Source organism: Phaenicophaeus curvirostris, chromosome 15, assembly GCF_032191515.1.
Source record: "Phaenicophaeus curvirostris isolate KB17595 chromosome 15, BPBGC_Pcur_1.0, whole genome shotgun sequence".
NCBI lineage: Eukaryota > Metazoa > Chordata > Aves > Cuculiformes > Cuculidae > Phaenicophaeus > Phaenicophaeus curvirostris.
In genome coordinates, this window is record NC_091406.1 from 9,375,903 (window position 1) to 9,392,998 (window position 17,096).

The following is a 17,096-nucleotide window of genomic DNA, read 5'->3' on the forward strand; positions in this document are numbered from 1 at the left end:
TCCCACCCAAGGCGCCTCTGCGCTTTGCCCCAGCAGCTCCTGCCCACCAGCTCTGCGCACCATGTGCGGAGCTTGTGCAGAGGCAGCGGAAGGAGGGTCTCGTCTCGGGTGGGCTGCGGAGGTGGAGCCCGGGGAGGGGCTGCAGCCACGCTGCTCGAGAACAAAGCCTGGCGGCAGCAGGCTCACAGCCCCCACCATGTCCCCGAGCAAGGTCCCACCACATCCACCCCCAAAGCCAGCTGAGCCGCTTGTGGGGCGCTGGCCGCAGCCCCCGCAGCTGCTCCACAGCTGCTCAAACACTCACAGCCTCTTAGGGCGGCTCCGGCTCGGAAATGCTGGTGTGAGGAGGGCGCGGGGGGCGCAGGCAACACAAAGCGAGGCTGTGGGACCCTATCCTGTGTCCCACTGAGCTTGAGGGGCTTGTTCGCAAGCTGCTTAGAAGGTTGCGGAGGGACTACGCTAGCATCACCCCCAAGCAGGGCTCAGACCTTGTGTGCCGCTCGGGCACAGCCATCCCCTTCGGCCCCGTTTTGTGTGGGATGCAGGCAGGAGGGGGCAGTGGGTGCAGGACAGCGTGGACCCATCCAGGCGCATCCCTGGAGGATGAAGCCCTCCACAGATTCCTATGTGGATCGGTACAAAGGGCAGCTTTTGGGTTCACGCAGAGGTAAAACCTTGAAAGGGTGTTGTTACACAGAGTCTGGGAGCATCCTGAGGGCACCAGGGGCAGCACCTGCAAGGAGCGAGGATGGAGGGGCAGGCGGGCTGCACAGTGGCCCCCACAAAGGCTGCGCCCACCCACACCTTGTGCCATGTCCCCAGCCTGCAGGGGCCGTGGGGCAGGGGCTGCTGAGGAGCATCTAGAACAGGGGGTGCCAGGGTGCAGGGGCCCTGGGCAGGGGTGGTGCAGGATGCTGGTGCCAGGGTGCAGGGTCCTGGGATTCAGGATGCTGGTCATTAGAGCAGCAAGCCTGGGGCGCAGGTTTCTGGGGTGCAGGGTCCCTGGGCAGGGGTGGCGCAGGGTGCAGGTTTCTGGGGTGTAGGATTCTGGGGTGCAGGGTACCTAGGCAGGGGTGGTGCAGGGCTCTGGGGTGCAGGATGCCAGTCATAAAAGCAGTGAGCTTGGGGTGCAGGATTCTGGGGTGCAGGGTGCCTAGGCAGGGGTGGTGCAGGATGTCAGTCCCGGGGTGTAGGTTTCTAGGGTGCAGGATTCTGGGATGCAGGATTCTGGGGTGCAGGATGCTCGTCATAAGAGCAGCGAGCCTGGGGTGTAGGATTCTGGGGTACAGGATTCTAGGGTGCAGGGTGCCTAGGCAGGGGTGGTGCAGGATATCAGTCCCAGGGTGTAGGTTTCTAGGGTGCAGGATTCTGGGATGCAGGATTCTGGGGTGCAGGGTCCTGGGGTGCAGGATGCTGGTCCCAGGGTGTAGGTTTCTAGGGTGTAGGGTTCTGGGATGCAGGGTCCTGGGGTGCCGGATGCCGGTGCCGGGGTGCGGGGGCCGAGCCGAGCCCGGGGTGCGGGTCCCGGTGGCGGGCGAGGGTCCCGTCGGGGAGCCCCGGGGGAGCCCCGGGGGCGCGGCGGGGGCCGGGGCGGGGGCGGAGGCCGGGCTGGGGCGGAGGGGAGGTGGGGGGTGGGGGGGGTGTTGCTGCCGTTCGCGGCGCTAGGACCGGGCGCGGCGGCGGGCGGAGCCTCCCCGGCGCTCGCCCCTCCGCCCGGCCGCTGCGGCAGAGTCTCGGAGGCGGGCAGGCGGCCGGTCCCTCCGGTCCCACCGGCAGCATCCCGGCCCCGCCATGGCTGGCGTCGGCTTCGCGGCGCACCGCCTGGAGCTGCTCGCCTCCTACCAGGACGTGATCGGCGAGGACAGCCCCACCGACTGGTGAGCGCGCCCGCCGCCGCCCCTTTGTCCCCGCCGCCGCCGCCGCCCTTTGTGCGCGGAGCCGCCCGGTACCGGCGGCCGCGCCCCCCGCCGAGCCTCCCCCCGGCGGCCCCGGCGCACAAAGGCGGGCGGGGCGGGGCGGCTGCGCTCGTCCCGGTGCCCGCACCTGCCCGGGGCGCGGTCCCCGCTTTGTCCGCCCCGCACGTGCGAGCAACGGGACCCGCGGCGCGGGGGAGAGGGGGGGGGGGGTCCCCGGGGCTGGGCCCGGGCCCCTCGCCATTGTCTGCAGCCGCTGCAGAGCCCGGGGACCCCCGGACCCGCCGAATCTGGGGGCTGAGCATCCTCCCTCAGGCCCCTCCGGCTCTGGGGGGCTGAGCATCCTCCCCCCCGGCCCTTCCATTTCTGGGGGGCTGAGCATCCTCCCCCCCGGCCCTTCCATTTCTGGGGGGCTGAGCATTCTCCCCCCCGGCCCTTCCATCTCTGAGGGGCTGAGCATTCTCCCCCTCCAGCCACTCTAGCTCTGGGGGGCTGAGCATCCTCCCCCACCCGGCTCCTCCACCTCCTGGGGGGCTGAGCATCCCCTCCCCCGGCCCCACCAGCTGCCGGCGTTCCCCATCCCCAGGGGCCGCTCCACCGGGCAGGGGCTGCTGCGGATGGGGAGGAGTGGGACCGCTCTGCCCGGCCCTTCCTGCACCCCCCGGTGCCACCGGGGCCTCTCCGGAGCCAGGCCCTGCTGCGGCCGGCGCTGGAGCCTGCAGGGAGCATCTCTCCCTCCTGCCACCCATCCTCTCCCAGCGCCCACCCGCATCTCCCAGCCCCTCCTGGGCACCGCAGGGCTGGCCGGTGCCTTTGACCCCCCTGGACCCTTTCTTTGTCTCCCTGGGGTGCCTGTGCTCTGCGTGGGGTGCTGCCAGCACCCTAGGATGCTGCACACCGGGTATATGCCATGCGTGCTTCGGGCTGGCTGGGGTGCCTGCTGTGCACCCACAACCCAGCTGGGGGTCGCCCAGCACCCAGCCTGGAGGCACCCGCTCCCCAGCAGGGATGCTCCCTGAGCCAGGTCCCTGCTCCTGGAGCCGCTCTGGGATCCCCCCCCGAGCTGTGGGAGCCTGGTCAGTTCCCCCTACCCACCATCCCCAGATCTCTGGGGAGCCCCACGGTCCTGCCGCCAGCCCAAGGGCACGGTGGGCGAGCGCGGTGCATGTTGCTGGCCAAGAGGCAGCTGTCAGCCCTGGGTGCATCTTGCTTTCCGGCATCCACTGCAAAGGAACCTTTCCTGCCAAAGCTGCTGAGAGCAGCAGAAACCATTCCTGGGAAGGGAAGCACCGGGACTAGGCCCCCTGACACCTCCAGTTTCAAGCCCCAGAGGGGCAGTGAGCCCCAACCACCTCCATCCTCGGGGCTGAGCTTGCCCCGTTGTTCCCACTCCGTCCATCCCACGGTTATCAGGGGCGCCTGGCACTCGGTGCCAGTGGGAGCAGCATCCCTGCTGCAGGGCCCGGGTGCAGGACGAGGGGCGATGCTGGGGGGTCGCATCAGGCAGGAGTGATGGGGACTGTCCCCCGCCAGTGGCCAAGGCTGGCACAGCCCAGGGCCTGTGAGGACACTGTGCTGGAGCCTGGCCCTGGGCTGGTGCTGGGGGATGCCACACTCCCCCACCAGCTGGGATCCCTCTGTTTAGACTGGGATTTCCTCCTACTCCGAGTCCGGTCCTGGAGGGTCCGAGCATCCCCTCCCCCTGCCTGGCCCCGCGGAGGCTGCTGGGGCCCATTACTCGATCGGAAAGGAATTTGGTGCTGCTTTCTGAGCACACGGACTCCCTGGAGCTCCCAGCCACATTGGAAACACATGTGCCCAGGCTGGGGCAAGGCAGGCTGGGGGGGATGATCCCCCTCCCCGGCCACAGCATGGGGTCGGGCAGCTGCGGGTGCCCTGGGTGCTGGCACCTACGAGTGCTGCTGCGGTGAACAATGAGGCCGAGGGCAGTGGGTCACTGTCCCCTTGGTGGGATCCTAGAGCCCCCTGGCCATGGGGATCTCTCCTTCTCTGGGCTGCACAGGACACCTCGACCCGTGGGTGACCCCCACACCCAGAGCCCGGGGAGTGGGAAGGGGTTGGCAGGGCTTGAGGGGAGGATTAAAGCCTGAGGAAGGGGGTAAGCGATGCATGACGCTGCCTACACCCGCTGGGGCACGGCTGGTCCCTGCTGTTGGGCTTACGGTGACGCTGTCGGCTTTGGGTCCCTGGGTGCACCGTGAGGGATGCTGCCGGCCCCAACACGGCTGGAAACCTCAGGACCCTCCATCCCAGCACAGATCAGGCTGTGCTGTGCTCAGGACAAGGCTCTGTTTCCGTGATGATGCCAGGGTGGTGGGACCCTGCCAAGCCCCAGCTGCCCTGGGAGCACCCCGGTGGTGGGGAGGGCAGGCAGTGGGTGCCCCCAGCACTCCCAGGCTCCCCTACCAGTGACGCTGTGGCTCTGCCCTACTTGTTTCCCCGCTCTGCAGCCATCTCCAATCTACCCTGGAGCCCCCAGCCTCTGCCCGCAGCCTTGGGCTCCCCCAAACTGTCCCCTTCCCCCCATTCCTGGGGGATCACAGCTGGTTCCCCAGGCAGGGGATGCGTTTGCTGCCCTTCCCAGGCGCAGGCATCACAGACGGCGCGTTGCAGCTGCTTTGGGAGCTGGCGCCGGCTGGGGCAGCCGATTAGCGGGATCGGGATGTGCGGATTAAAGTCAATCTTGTTGGTGCAATTATCTGCAGCTTGCTGCCGGGGGGCTTAGTGGGGCGGTGGGTGCGGGAGGCAGAGGAAGGCCCCCTCCAGGTTAGGAACCCACCTGCCTTCCCTTGTTTTGGAGCCGCAGGGGTCCAGTTTTGGGGGTGGCTCTGCCCGTAGAGGCCCTCCGTTTCCATCCCTGAGCCCAGCCTTTCTCTGGAAGCCGTGTGCTTGGGTGAAGACGGCTCTGCCCAGCACCGTGGGGATTTTGGCACTTTGGCAAGCACTGCACCGGCGCTGCCAGCCGAATGCTGATCGGCAGAGCCGCCTGCCTGCCCTGGTGCAGGGATTGCGGGGGGTGGGGGGGGGTCCAGCACGGGCAGCCCCAGCTTTCCCGGCACGGCGCGTGACGGTGGCAGGTTTGGGTGCCTGCCAGGCCCCGGCAGGTCCCCGCTGCCTGCCTGCCTCCCCCGCTCCCCTCTGCTAATCACCTCGTCATCGGGGCGAGCTGCATCCCAGCTGGGATGGGGGGGTTGCCATGGCGACAGAGGATGCTGGTTGCCTAGCAACATCCATCCTCGCCCACCCACCCTGGACTGATTTGGCATGCGTCTTCCCCCCTCAGAGATGGCTGCACGCCCCTGGGGAGGGGCAGGCAGGCGGGGGTCCCCATGGAGCCCCCGGGGGTTGGCCAGGGTGTGGCGGGGAGCTAGAGGGGGTTTCCCATCCACCAGGAGCGGTTTCTAAGGAGCAGGCTCCATGATGGCCCCATCACACCCTGGTGGCACATTGATTTGCTGCTGCTGGTGCTCCAGCATCCTCCCCCAGCCTGGTGCCTGCTGGGCCAGTGGCTCACGCAGCTAGGCACGTGAGCAGCCCCAGGTTCCCTGCTGGGGTGTGGGGCTGTCCCCAAAGTAGCTGGTGGGATCAGGGGGGTACAGAGATAAGTGTGCAAGGAGCTGCGAGGCCGCGGTGGCTTGCAGCACAGCGTGGCAGCCAGCTGGTCCCCGTGCCCGAGTAACGTCTATCCCCAACCTTGGGACGCTGCCCCACAGCTGCTAGCCAGCAGGGTTGGGGAATAGACCCCGTCAGAAGTCCTACCTGCTCTGCCTGGCAGCCTGGCCCTTTGCAGTGGCAATGGACAAGAGGTTGAGGTGGCTGTGTGACAGCTTGGGGACACCTGGCTGGTCCCCCAGGACCTGCCCTGACCTTAGTGTTAGCAGGATGGGGAAGTGGGGGGCTGCCCCATGCTCTCCCCAGCCATGGTTCACCCACGCTGTCTCCCCAGGGCCCTCTACACGTACGAGGATGGCTCCGACGACCTGAAGCTGGCAGCATCTGGAGGTAAGGTCCCTTGTCCCTGCTGCTGGCTTGGCTCTGCCAGCATTATTCCCAGCACCCATCCTGGTGCTGGGTGGACGTGGGCTAACGGTGCTGTGCCAGGCGGAGGTTTGCTGGAGCTCTCTGGCCACTTTGAGATCCAGAAGGTGATGTATGGCTTCTGCAGTGTCAAGGACCCCCAGGCCGTGCTCCCCAAATACGTCCTCGTCAACTGGGTGAGTGGGGGAGGACGCGGGGGGGGTTGACCCGTGCCCACTGGGGCTGCAGGGTTGGTCGGGGCATGTCTGGGTGTGAAAGAGGAGCCCGTGGTGGCCGGAGGATGTGGGTGCCCCGCATTCCTGCTGCCCCATGGTGGTCAGCGGGGTGGAGGTCACCCTGCTGCCCCTCCCTGACCGCTGCAGGTGGGCGAGGACGTGCCAGATGCCCGCAAGTGTGCTTGTGCCAGCCACGTGGCCAGGATCGCCGAATTCTTCCAGGTAGGTGGTGCTGGGGAAGGGGAGGACGATGTCCTCAGGGCCCCGACCCCAGTCACTGATGGCCATTCGCCACCTCCAGGGAGTGGATGTCATCGTCAACGCCAGCAGCGTGGAGGACATTGACCCGGGGGCCATCGGGCAGCGTCTCTCCAATGGCCTGGCCCGTGTCTCCAGCCCGGTGCTGCACCGCCTGCGGCTGCGGGAGGACGAGAACACCGAGCCCGTGGTAATGTCCCCACGGCAGCGACGGTGGCAGGACATCCCTCCTGCCCAGGGCTCCTGTCTGCCACAGCCCGTTCCCCCGTGTGCCACTTACCGTTATTCCCCCTCGCTGATCCCAGCCCCTCTGCCCCCCCCGCCTCTCCTCCGTCCCAGGGCACCACTTACCAGAAGACCGATGCCACCGTGGAGATGAAGCGGCTCAACCGGGAGCAGTTCTGGGAACAAGCCAAGGTGGGTACAGGGTAGGGGGTTGCTGGCATGGGATGGGCCTCCAATGGGCTGAGGAGCAGCCCCGTACTTCATCACCCCATTCCCCCACCAGAAAGAGGAGGAATTGCGTAAGGAGGAGGAGCGGAAAAAGGCCCTGGATGCCAGGCTGCGGTTCGAGCAGGAGCGGATGGAACAGGAGCGACTGGAGCAGGAGGAACGGGAGCGGCGCTACCGGGAGCGGGAGGAGCAGATTGAGGAGCACAGGTACGTCAGGGCCCGGGGCAGGGGAGAAGCCGTGTCTCATGGGTGCGGGATGATCCCAGGGTGGTTGCGCACACGCTGTGAGCGGCTGGGTGGGCACATGGGTGTTTGTCCTTGCTGAGGATGGGGTCGGGCAGGGCAGGCAGGAGCTGGTGCCCAGCCCCTCTCTCGTGCCCCTTTCCCAGGCGGAAGCAGCAGAGCATGGAGGCAGAGGAGGCTCGGCAGCGCCTGAAGGAGCAGTCCATCTTTGTAAGTGCCACGGTGGACACTGGGACAGGGTTGGAGGCAGAGCTGCTGCCCAGCATTCTGGCTGGGGAAGGGCTTTCCCAGCCGGGGACCACAGGGCCTGGGGATGATGCTGTGTGTCTCTTCCCAGGGAGATCAGCAAGAGGAGGACGACAGGCAGCAGCTCAGGAAATCGGAGTCAGAGGTGGAGGTAAGTGCAGCACTGCTGGGTGCCAGTCGTTGCTCCCCAGCCAGCGGCTCCCACAGCTGGATGGGAACCCAGATCAAGAAGGGGAGCACGGGGCAGGGTGGTCCCACAGTCCCACGCCATCAGGGCAGTAGGTCTCAGCCTCCCTCATCCACGCAGGAGGCTGCTGCCATCATTGCTCAGCGGCCCGACAACCCCCGGGACTTCTTCAAGCAGCAGGAGCGAGTGGCGTCGGGCAGCAGCGACGCCGTCTCACCGGGCAGCCACAGGACAGGTGAGGGGCTGGGGGGCTGTGCAGCAGGTGAGTTTGGTGCCATCAGGGATCCCTACAGCTCAGCGGGTTGCAGCAGCATCTGGGGGTGACCAGGGCTGTAGTGTGGGGAGAGGGTGCACCCGTGCTGCCCCCAGCGCCGTGGCTGTGGGTGCTGGGGCACGAGGATCACAGGGGTGACATCTCGCTCTGCAGTGCCACCATCACCGCCACTGCCGCTGCACCTCGTGTGGCCCCTGCGGCTGGCGCAGCCTGGCAGGGCCTGGATGCTGGGGTGTATTTCAGCAAAGAGGGTGCTTAGCCTGCTCCCTCCTGAGTGTTGTCCGCTTGTCTGTCACAGCACCATGCTGGCAGCTGGGGTGGCAGCATGGTCAGTGCAGCCAGGGTGGGCAGCTGGAGGTCTGAGGGTGGCTTGGGAAGGAAACTCATACCATGAGGGAAGCTAAAAGGGGCAGGAGTGAGTAGGGCAGGTGTGAGGCACCTGGTGTGCCCCTGGCTGGCAGAGAATGCCCCGCGGGGCGGCTGGGCTGCCCCACAGTCTGGGGTGCAGCCCTGGGACTCTCGTTGCAGCGCTAGGGCAGGGGCTGGCTGTCGTGGTGTGCGCCTCCGTCTGTGTCACCACGTCACGGGGCTGTGCTGGGATCGTGCCGGGGTGCTGTGCTGAGGGGCTGTGCGGGGGGAGGGCCTGCGACGTGTGTCTTTGCTGTGTGGTCGTGCCATGGGCTGTGCCATGGGCTGTGCTGCGGGAGGGCTTGTGATGTGTGTCCTTGCTGTGGGGTCGTGCCATGGGCTGTGCCATGGGCTGTGTTGTGGGGCTGTGCCTCTGGGCAGTGCTGTGGGTCGTTCTGTGGGGCTGTGCCGTGAGTTATGCTGTGGGGCTGTGCTGTGCCTGAGCAGATAGTTGGTCCCACGGCTGTGTCTTGGCTTCTCTCTCTGTCTGGCCACACAGTGCTGCCTCCCATCCTTCTGTCCCATTGCCTTTCCATCCTCTTGTCCCATCATCCTCCCACCCCACTGTCAGTGCCACCTCCCATCCTGCCGTGCTCCTGTCCTGGTGCCCCAGCCCCACTATGGCTGCGCTGAGCAGGGACTGACCCATCTCTTTGCGCTCTCTTTCTCTCTCTCTCTTGTCTGTCCGTCTGTCTGTCTTTCTCTCAGCAGGTCGTCTGCACTGTCCATTCTTAAAGACAGCTGACAGTGGGCCACCTTCTTCCTCCTCCTCCTCTTCCTCCCCCCCGCGGACCCCCTTCCCCTATATCACCTGCCACCGCACCCCAAATCTCTCCTCTTTCTTCCCATGTAGGTTGCTGGGAGCCCCTGGGCGTGCAGGTCGTGGGGGCTGAGCCATGGGCGGCCACCCCATAGCTCGTCCCAGTGCCACAGCACACTGGACTGACAGCAGAGGCCCCCCATGGGCACCCTGAGAGGGTTGGGCACCCACGCAGAGGCTGCGCCTGCACCCACAGGCACCCTCGGGCTGGGGGATGTGGCAGGCTGTGCCCTTGGGGCAGATGGGGACAGAGCAGAGCTGTGCCCAAGAAGATGATGCTCTGCTGTGTGATGAAGCAGGCTGTGCCCGTGGGATAGAGAGGGCACAGGGCAGGCTTTGCTCATGGGGCAGACGGAGATGGGGCAGGTTGTTCCCGTGGGATGTGTCTGCCGTGCCTATGGAGCAGAGGCAAATGGGGCAGGCTGTGCCCTGGACTGCGTGGGACTGTGTCCACGGAACAGCACTGGATGGAAAAGTCTGTGCCAAATGGGGATGGGATTGGCTGTGCCCTTGACCACAGAGGACTGTGCTCGTGGGACAGCACTGGATGGAAAAAGGCTGTGCCCATGGGGCAGGAGGAGCTAGACAGTGCCCAGGGCCAGGTGGGGCTGTGGCCCCTGGCTGGGGGCCAGCAGGACACAGAGCTGTGCCAGGGCCCAGCTGGGCAATGTATGAGCAGGGCTGGCATGTGCCTTGGCAGGCGCAGGGCTTCCCGTCTCCGTACCTGGCAGATGTGGGGGCTGTGGCTGTGTGGGGGCAGAGGGCGGCATCCATGGGGTGGCACAGTGGGGTCTGCACAGCTGGGTGCCTCTGCCCCGCCACGATGCGGTGGCAGATACGTGGTGACGTGCGTTGTGCAGCTCATGGTTGGTGTGGGGCAGGAGCAGGAGCGGTGCTGGTGTTCCCCCTCCGTGCCGGCAGCGTCCCCCACGCCACCCCATCTCCCTTGTCCACAGGCAGCCAGTCGGACGCTTACCGCAAGGCCTCGGCAGCGGGCTGCAGCCCTTGCGAGTCCAGCCCAGCCGCCACGCCACTGGGCGAGCTGGGCACCCGCGCCTTGGGCCATGAGACGCCGGCAACGCCCAAAGGTGGGCGCAGGGCTGGCACTGCCTGCTCCTGCCTGGGGCTGCCCCGCCACATCCCCCTGGTTCCCCTGCTGCAGCCCCCTCCGCAGCCCCCGCTGCAACCCCTGCTGCAGCCCCGATGCTGCAGCCCTGCCAGCCTCCCCTGCGTCGCTCCGTGCATCCACGCTGTCCTGTCTGCACCCCCCAATACATCGCCCGCCGCCTGTGCTGTGTCCCCCAGCGCATCCCCACCGTATCTGTTGCTCTGCGCCGCTGCATCCCCGCCGTCATTGTTGCATCCCCGCCGTCTCCAGTGCATTTTCCAACGTCAGTGCATCCCTGCTCTGTCTCTGCTGCGGCCCCTCTCATGCGTTCCCCCACCTCATATCCAGCGCGTTGCCCCAGCCAGTGCATCTCTGCTCTTGCCAGTGCCTGCCCCGCTCAGTACTCGCCTGCATCACCCCAGTGCATCCCCACTGTCTCTGCTGCTCCAGCTCCCAGTACATCCCTGCCCGTGTCGCTGCCCACCCCCACCCCACCCCATGCATCCCTGCTGTCCTGCTGCATCCCAGCCAGCTCTGCCACATCCCACACATGTCCCTGCTGAATCCTTTGGTGCATCCCAGTTTTTCCCTTCTGCATCTCCCGGTGCAGCCCTCCCTGTCTCTTCCACATGCTGATGTGCTTCCTAGCTACTCCCCCTACCCCATCAGGACCCAGGTGACCCACCCCTGCACTCCCCAAAGGGATCACCCCCCCCCATACCCCAGGGATCACCTTGCTACCCCGTGTCCCCTGGCGACTGCCACTGCCATCACTCCCCACGCTGTCCAGTGGCTTCCACCCATCCCTGCAGCATCTCTGTGCTCAAGGGCTCTCTCCCCCCAGCCCCACTCCCTGCAGCCCTGTTCCTGGGTGTCCCCTGGCTCCAGATGAGGTTTTGGGGGGTTGTGTCCGACCCTGCTGACTGCTGTCCTCCCCCTTGCAGACTCCCCCAGCCCCAGCACCCAGGAGGCTGAGCCAGCCACCCCCGAACAGCACTGGCCCTTCCCGGGGCCCGAGGACAAGGCCACCGAGCCCCCTGGGGACGAGCCCAGCCCCAGGCCGGCATGGACAGCGGGGACCGATGCCCTGGGGGACCTGGTGACCCTGGAGCCCGACGAGCCCTCCCCTCCAGCCACGGCCACTGAGCCCCAGCCTGGGGAGACCCCCAACCCCGAGAGCCTCATCGACTTGTGGCAGAGCGACGGGGTGGCTCCTGCCACCGTCTGGCCCCTGCCTGCTGCCCCCGTCCCCGAGGGCCCCCCGGCCACGCTGCCCGACGAAGGGACCCTGCTGAGCCTGGATGAGCTGCCCGAGCCCCCTGCCACCTTCTGCGACACAGAGCAGGAGGAGGTGGCGGCCGGGGGCGAGGACCCCCAGCCCCAGGGGCTCGTCTGCCAGCACACCTCCCAGGAGGACGCCCCGGACCAAGAGACGCCCCCCATCACCAATGGGGAGATGGCCCCCAAAGATGGGACGCCAGGTCGTGGGGAGCAGGTGAGCATCATTGGAGGCATCATTGAGCACCACTGGGGGGGGTTTGGGAGGTAGTGGGGTGGACAAGGGGGTTCCTGACCACCTGCACGTGCCCCCCAGGCCAGCGAGGGCTACTTCAGCCAGTCCCAGGAGGAGGAGGTGCCCCCCGCCGAGGAGCTGTCGGCCAAAGCCCCCCAGCCCATCTTCTACAACAAGCCCCCAGGTGAGTGGGGATGGGACGTCTGTCCTTCCTCTGTGGGGGCATCCGTCCCACACCACCCTGACCCCCTCACTCCCCATCTCCCAGAGATCGACATCACGTGCTGGGATGCAGACCCCCTGCCCGAGGAGGAGGAGAGCTTCGGGGGGGGCCTGTAAACCTGGCCCCCCCACTGCAGAGCAGGCAGCCCGCCCTGGCCAGCGTGGGGCATGGGGGCTGCAGCCGGGGGCCGGGCCCCCCCTCGCCCCTCTGGGGGCCCGCAGGATGAGGCCTCTGGGTGGGGGCCACCCCAATGTGCCCCCACTCCGGGGCACCTTTTACAGCCCCATCTCTTTCTCTCTTTTTTAAGTTGTTGGTAGGAGCCGTCTCAACCCCTCAGCCCCCCCTTAGCAATTCCCCCCTTGCCCCACGGCCCCTTTGTGGGGGGACGCACGCTCGCATCCCCTGCCCGGCTGTGGGATGGAGTCCTCGTTCTCTTCGTGCCCCCCCGCCCCGGGAGCCCCCCAGTACTTTGCACGAGTTAAAAAAAAAAAAAAAAAAAGGAATAATAATAATAATAATAAATGAATATGGCAATAAAGTGACCCGACAGAGGCGAGGCTGCAGCCGGCGGCATCCCCCCCGCCCCCCCAACCCCGGTGAGGAGCTGGTGAGGGGCTTTTGCCCTCCCCTCCTCCTCCCTCACCGGGAACCCCCTTCTCCCCGGCTTGGCCCCCGCTTGGCCCCTCTCCCCCCCCTACGGTAACTGTTTTTGGAAAGCACAAGTTCTGTACCGGCGGTGTGCTCATGTCTGTTAATAAATAAAGCGACTCCCATGGGGGTGCAGCCTGCTGGGGGGGGACTGGGGAGGTGGAGGGGGGGGGCTGTCTCTGCCCCGGGGGGTTCCGCGCTGCCAGCCTTCCAGGAGGCGAACCCGAGCCACAAACTTTTATTCTCAAACTGTAACAAACAAAAAATTTAAGAAACAGAGCAGAGTCCGGGTCCGCAGCGCCCCTGGCCATGGGGGGGCCGGCGGGGGCCAGACGGGGAACCAGCCCCTTCCGCGCTGGTGGCGATGGCCTGCGCCGGGGCGGCTGTCCCCGGGGTGACACGGGCAACCAAAGCCACCCCCCTCCCGGTGCCAGAGCGGCACCTGCGGCGAGGTCCGGGGGTCCCCCGGGGCCACCGTTAGACAGCGGTAGTCCTGCCAAAGAGGGGCATGGAGACCGGGAGGTGCCAGGGTCCCGGCTCGTAGGTGTCCCTGCTGCTGAGCTCCGAGTCCGTCCAGCTGGGAAACATGCGGGGGGAGCACTCTGCCTGCAGGTAGAGGTCCGGGCAGGCAGGGCTGGGGCTGGCCGAGCGGGGCAGGTGCAGCGCCGAACCGTAGCCGGCGTCCAGGAAAAGGGGTTTGTAGCTGGGGGGCTGCTCCTGCTTCTCCAGCCGCTCGTGGCTCAGGAAGGGGGCATTGATTTTGCGGTAGAGCCCCCGCGTGTCCATCAGCACCTCGCTGTACGGCGGGGGGGGCTCTGCCATCAGCAGCGCCTCCTCGTAGCACGGCGGCTTCGACAGGTCCGATTCTGCAAGGCAAAGCCCCCCCCGGACCCCTGCGGCCATCAGTGCTGCGCCCCAGCTCTCGCACCATGTATCCCCCCGAGAAAAAGAGGGGAGGGATGCGCACGCTCCGGGGATGCCGAGAGACCCACCTCCCCGTTCCTTACCGTGCCGGCAGCTCCAGGGCCTGGGGGGTGGGATATGGTGGGGGTGATGATGGTGGGGCTCGAGGCGGAGGCGGTGGGGGATGGCGATGCTGGGGGGGCTGCCCCCGTAACCCTCGTAGTGCAGCGGCTCCAGCTCCAGCGCGCGCAGGCTCTGCTCCCGCAGCCGCTCCTCCTGCTGCCGCTTCACCCGCCGCCGCAGGTAGCTGCAGAAGCAGCACAGCAGCACGATGAGCCCCCAGATGAGCCAGAAGCCCGCGAAGCAGGTGAGGAAGGTGTAGGTGCCCTGGGACATCACCATCTTGGCTGCCGGCCCCGGGGGGAGAGACCCCCGGACGGGATGCTCAGGATGGCGGCAGGGCCAGGGTGGGACCCGATGCCGTCAGGGCCGCTGAGGGCATCTCCCCAGGCTGTGCCCGTCTCCTCCGGCCCGTGGGCGCCTGCCGTCAGGGGTCCGTCCTCGCCATGGAGCTGGGGGGGGGCTGCAGCGGGTGGGTCAAGCCTGGGCGCGGCGGGCGGGCGGCGGGGCGGGGGGCCGGCGGGGCGGGCGGCGGGGGGCCGGGGTGGCGGTGCCCATCGCGGGGAAGGGGGCTGCCGGGGAGGGGTCCCTGCAACGAGACAAGACGGGGAGCGTGAGCGGGGGACGCCGTGTTCCCATGGCGACTCGCTCCACATGCGCAGCGGTGCCCGCAGACGACGACGAGCTGCACCCAGCCTCACACGCACCCCCCGCTGCCACAAACAACCCACCCTCCTCGGGCACCTTCGGCACCCCGAGGCGGAGGCCCCGCGGCCTCGACGTCTTCGAGGTCACGGGGCACCCGCTGGCGTCCCCCACCCCCTGCCCACCCGCTGCACCCCAAAATGGCTGCAGAGCGCAGGCAGCTCGGCCGCGGTGCCGCCCCGCAGCACGGTGCCCAGGGAGGAGGTGGGATGCGCGGAGGCGGCACGTGGCGCTCATGGCAGCACGTGCGCTGCGGCCACGGTCGGCCTCGTGGTGCCCAGGGCAGGACAGGGGACGGTGGCACCTCGGCACGGCAGCGGGTTGGTGGCGATGGGAATTGTCACCCCTGGCAGATCCCTGGCTGAGGGCTCGGTCACATCTGTCCGAGCAGCGACCAGCGACCGGGGACAGCGCGTGCCGGGGTGGAGCCAGGCACATCAGCGAGTGGGGAGCAGCACCCATGGGTGCCTGCTCGCAGGCAGGCACGTAAGCACCCGTCAGGATTATTATTATCGTGGTGTGGGAGAAAATGGGCTCGCCGCCGCGGAGCAGGGCAAGCGGCTGAGGGCAGGTCACCCGCAGAGGAGCCGCTGCTCCCACGTGTCTCCGCTTGGCACAGGGGATCCCTGGCTGCCCCGTGGGGCCCCCTCCGTCGGGGGGTCACTGTGTGCCAGGGTCTAGGGAGGCAGCAGGGAGGGTAGCGGGGCCGGAGAGCAGAGCCAGGCCACAGGGAATGAGGGATGGGGGAGGAAGGGATGGGATGGGGGGAGGAAGGAAGGATGGGATGGGGGGAGGAAGGAAGGATGGGATGGACGAAAAGGAGGAGGAAACGATGGAGGAAAAGGAGGAGGAAGGGATGGGAGGAGGAAGGAGGGATGGGATGGAGGAAAAGGAGGAGGAAAGGATGGAGGAAAAGGAGGAGGAAGGGATGGGAGGAGGAAGGAGGGATGGGATGGGGGGAGGAAGGAAGGGATGGAATTGGGGGGAGGAAGAAGGGATGGGGAAAAGAAGGAGGAAGGGCTGGGGGAAAAGAAGGAGGAAGGGATGGTGGAAAAGGAGGAGGAAGGGATGGTGGAAAAGGAGGAGGAAGGGATGGGAGGAGGAAGGAGGGATGGGATGGGGGGAGGAAGGAGGGATGAAATTGGGGGAAAAGAAGGAGAAAGGGATGGGGGAGGACGGAGGGATGGGGGTAAAGGAGGAGGGATGGGATGGGGGAAAGAAGGAGGGATGGAGGAAGGAAGGGGCCGGGGAGCCCTGGCCATGCTCCGGAGGCAGATGTGGGCAGCGGGCGCTGCTCTATCACGCAGACAAAAGCGGAGGCAGCGGCAGCACCGGGATGTGGGTCTCCGGGAGGTGGCTGTCCCTTCCCTTAGCCGCGCTGTGGCCGGCTCGGTGCGGGCAGAGCTCGCCAGCCCCGGCTGCAACAGGCTCCGCATCCCGGGCATCCCCGGGGTTGAGGTGGGGGGGCTCCGTGCGGGCAGGCCCCGGGGTCGGGCACCGCGATAACGGCGGGGAGGACGCGTCGGGCAGCGGGTCGGGGAGGGCTGGACGCAGAGCCGTCCCGGGGACACCCACGCCGGGCGGGGAGCGATCCCCGAGCCCCGCATCCCCGCTCGGAGCGGGGACAGCCCGGCGCGGACCTCCCCGCTCCCGGTGCGGCAGCGCCGTCCTTCCCATCCTCCTCCTCCTCCTCCTCGCCCGCCGGGGACGGATCGGGTGCGCGCCCCCCGTTCCGCGCCCCCGCCCCGGCCCCGCTGCCCCCGCAACAGGCGGAGGCGCCGCGCCCGCTCCCCCCGCGGCTCCCGTTACCGGCGGGCACGTGGCTCAGGCGGCGGCCGGCAGCTCCATGGGGCGGCGGCGGCGGGGGAAGGAGGGATGGATAGACGGATGGATGGACGGATGGATGGATGGGGGGGAGGGAGAGGGGAAGAGGGGTTGGGGGGGGGGGCTGTCCCGGTGCGCGGCGCCGCCGCCACCGCCTCCCGGCGCTGTCTTTGTCTCCGGTGAGCGCTCCCGCGCCGCCGCCGCCCCGCCCGAGCCCCCGCCCCGCCGCTCCGCCCCGCCCTCGGCTCGGGGAGGGACACGGCGCCCCCCCCGGTACCCCCCTGCCCCGGGGCTACCGACCGGGAACGGGCACCGACACGGGAATCCCCCCCCGCCCCGCCTCGGGATGCCGGTGGCGAGAGGGCTGGGGCAGCCCCGGGAGGCAGTGGCGGGTGCGCTCCAGGGGTCCCCAACGTGGGGCGATGCACGGGCCCGGGGGGCTGCCGGGCGCCCCCTCTCCGCGGTGCCAAGCTCGAGGGCGACAGAGCAGGGACGGGAGCAGCCCCGCACGGCCCCGGGACGCACGGGCACGGCGACGGTCAGAAGTGGCACCGGGGGGCTGCCCTGGGGACCCCCTCGCTGCCGGTGCCCCGGGGCCGTGACCCCGCCGGGAGGAATTCCCGCATCCTCGTCCCGGGGCTGAGCTCCCCCCGCGGCTCCGGCCCCGACTCACCTGGCCGGAGCGCGAATCCCGCGGGTGGAGCTCACGCCGGGGCCGGGGGGGCCCGGGCGGCGGCGGACAGGGTCCCGGGGCCATACAGCGGGGCTCGGGGGGGCCCTCGCGGTGCCGGGACCGCGGGCATCGCCGGGGCGAGCAGGGGAGCCGCTTTCCCCTTCCCGTTCCCTTTCCCGTTCCCCACGGCGCGGGGGAGCTCCCCGAGCCACGGGGGGGCCGGAGGAGGAGCTGTTGCCCAGGCAACAGCTGAGAGCATCCTTCATCCCTGACATCGGGGACCGGCGCTGCCACCGCAGCCTC

At 68.0% G+C, this 17,096-nt stretch overlaps 2 protein-coding genes across 4 annotated transcripts; one reads left to right on the forward strand and one right to left on the reverse strand.

The window, feature by feature from the left end:
• The first annotated feature begins 1,659 nt into the window (after positions 1-1,659).
• On the forward strand, positions 1,660-12,670 carry DBN1 (drebrin 1). 2 transcript variants are annotated; one of them, XM_069869102.1, is made up of 15 exons: positions 1,660-1,877; positions 5,881-5,936; positions 6,036-6,148; positions 6,335-6,409; positions 6,489-6,635; positions 6,785-6,862; positions 6,954-7,105; positions 7,288-7,351; positions 7,479-7,538; positions 7,695-7,809; positions 8,968-9,105; positions 10,033-10,164; positions 11,129-11,679; positions 11,779-11,881; positions 11,966-12,670. In XM_069869102.1, the coding sequence occupies exons 1-15, from the start codon at positions 1,792-1,794 to the stop codon at positions 12,034-12,036; spliced, it is 1,941 nt and encodes a 646-aa protein (XP_069725203.1). In that variant the 5' UTR covers positions 1,660-1,791; the 3' UTR covers positions 12,037-12,670. The 2 variants fall into 2 exon arrangements, with proteins under 2 accessions (XP_069725203.1, XP_069725205.1); XM_069869104.1 differs by lacking the exon at positions 8,968-9,105 and having other exon boundaries at positions 1,661-1,877; positions 11,966-12,669.
• A 121-nt stretch (positions 12,671-12,791) lies between these two features.
• PRR7 (proline rich 7, synaptic) lies at positions 12,792-14,164 on the reverse strand. Of its 2 annotated transcripts, none has more exons than XM_069869106.1 (2): positions 13,576-14,164; positions 12,792-13,434 (listed from the first exon to the last, which is right to left on the reverse strand). In XM_069869106.1, the coding sequence occupies exons 1-2, from the start codon at positions 13,871-13,873 to the stop codon at positions 13,046-13,048; spliced, it is 687 nt and encodes a 228-aa protein (XP_069725207.1). In that variant the 5' UTR covers positions 13,874-14,164; the 3' UTR covers positions 12,792-13,045. The 2 variants fall into 2 exon arrangements, with proteins under 2 accessions (XP_069725207.1, XP_069725206.1); XM_069869105.1 differs by having other exon boundaries at positions 12,792-13,461.
• Positions 14,165-17,096: the final 2,932 nt, after the last annotated feature.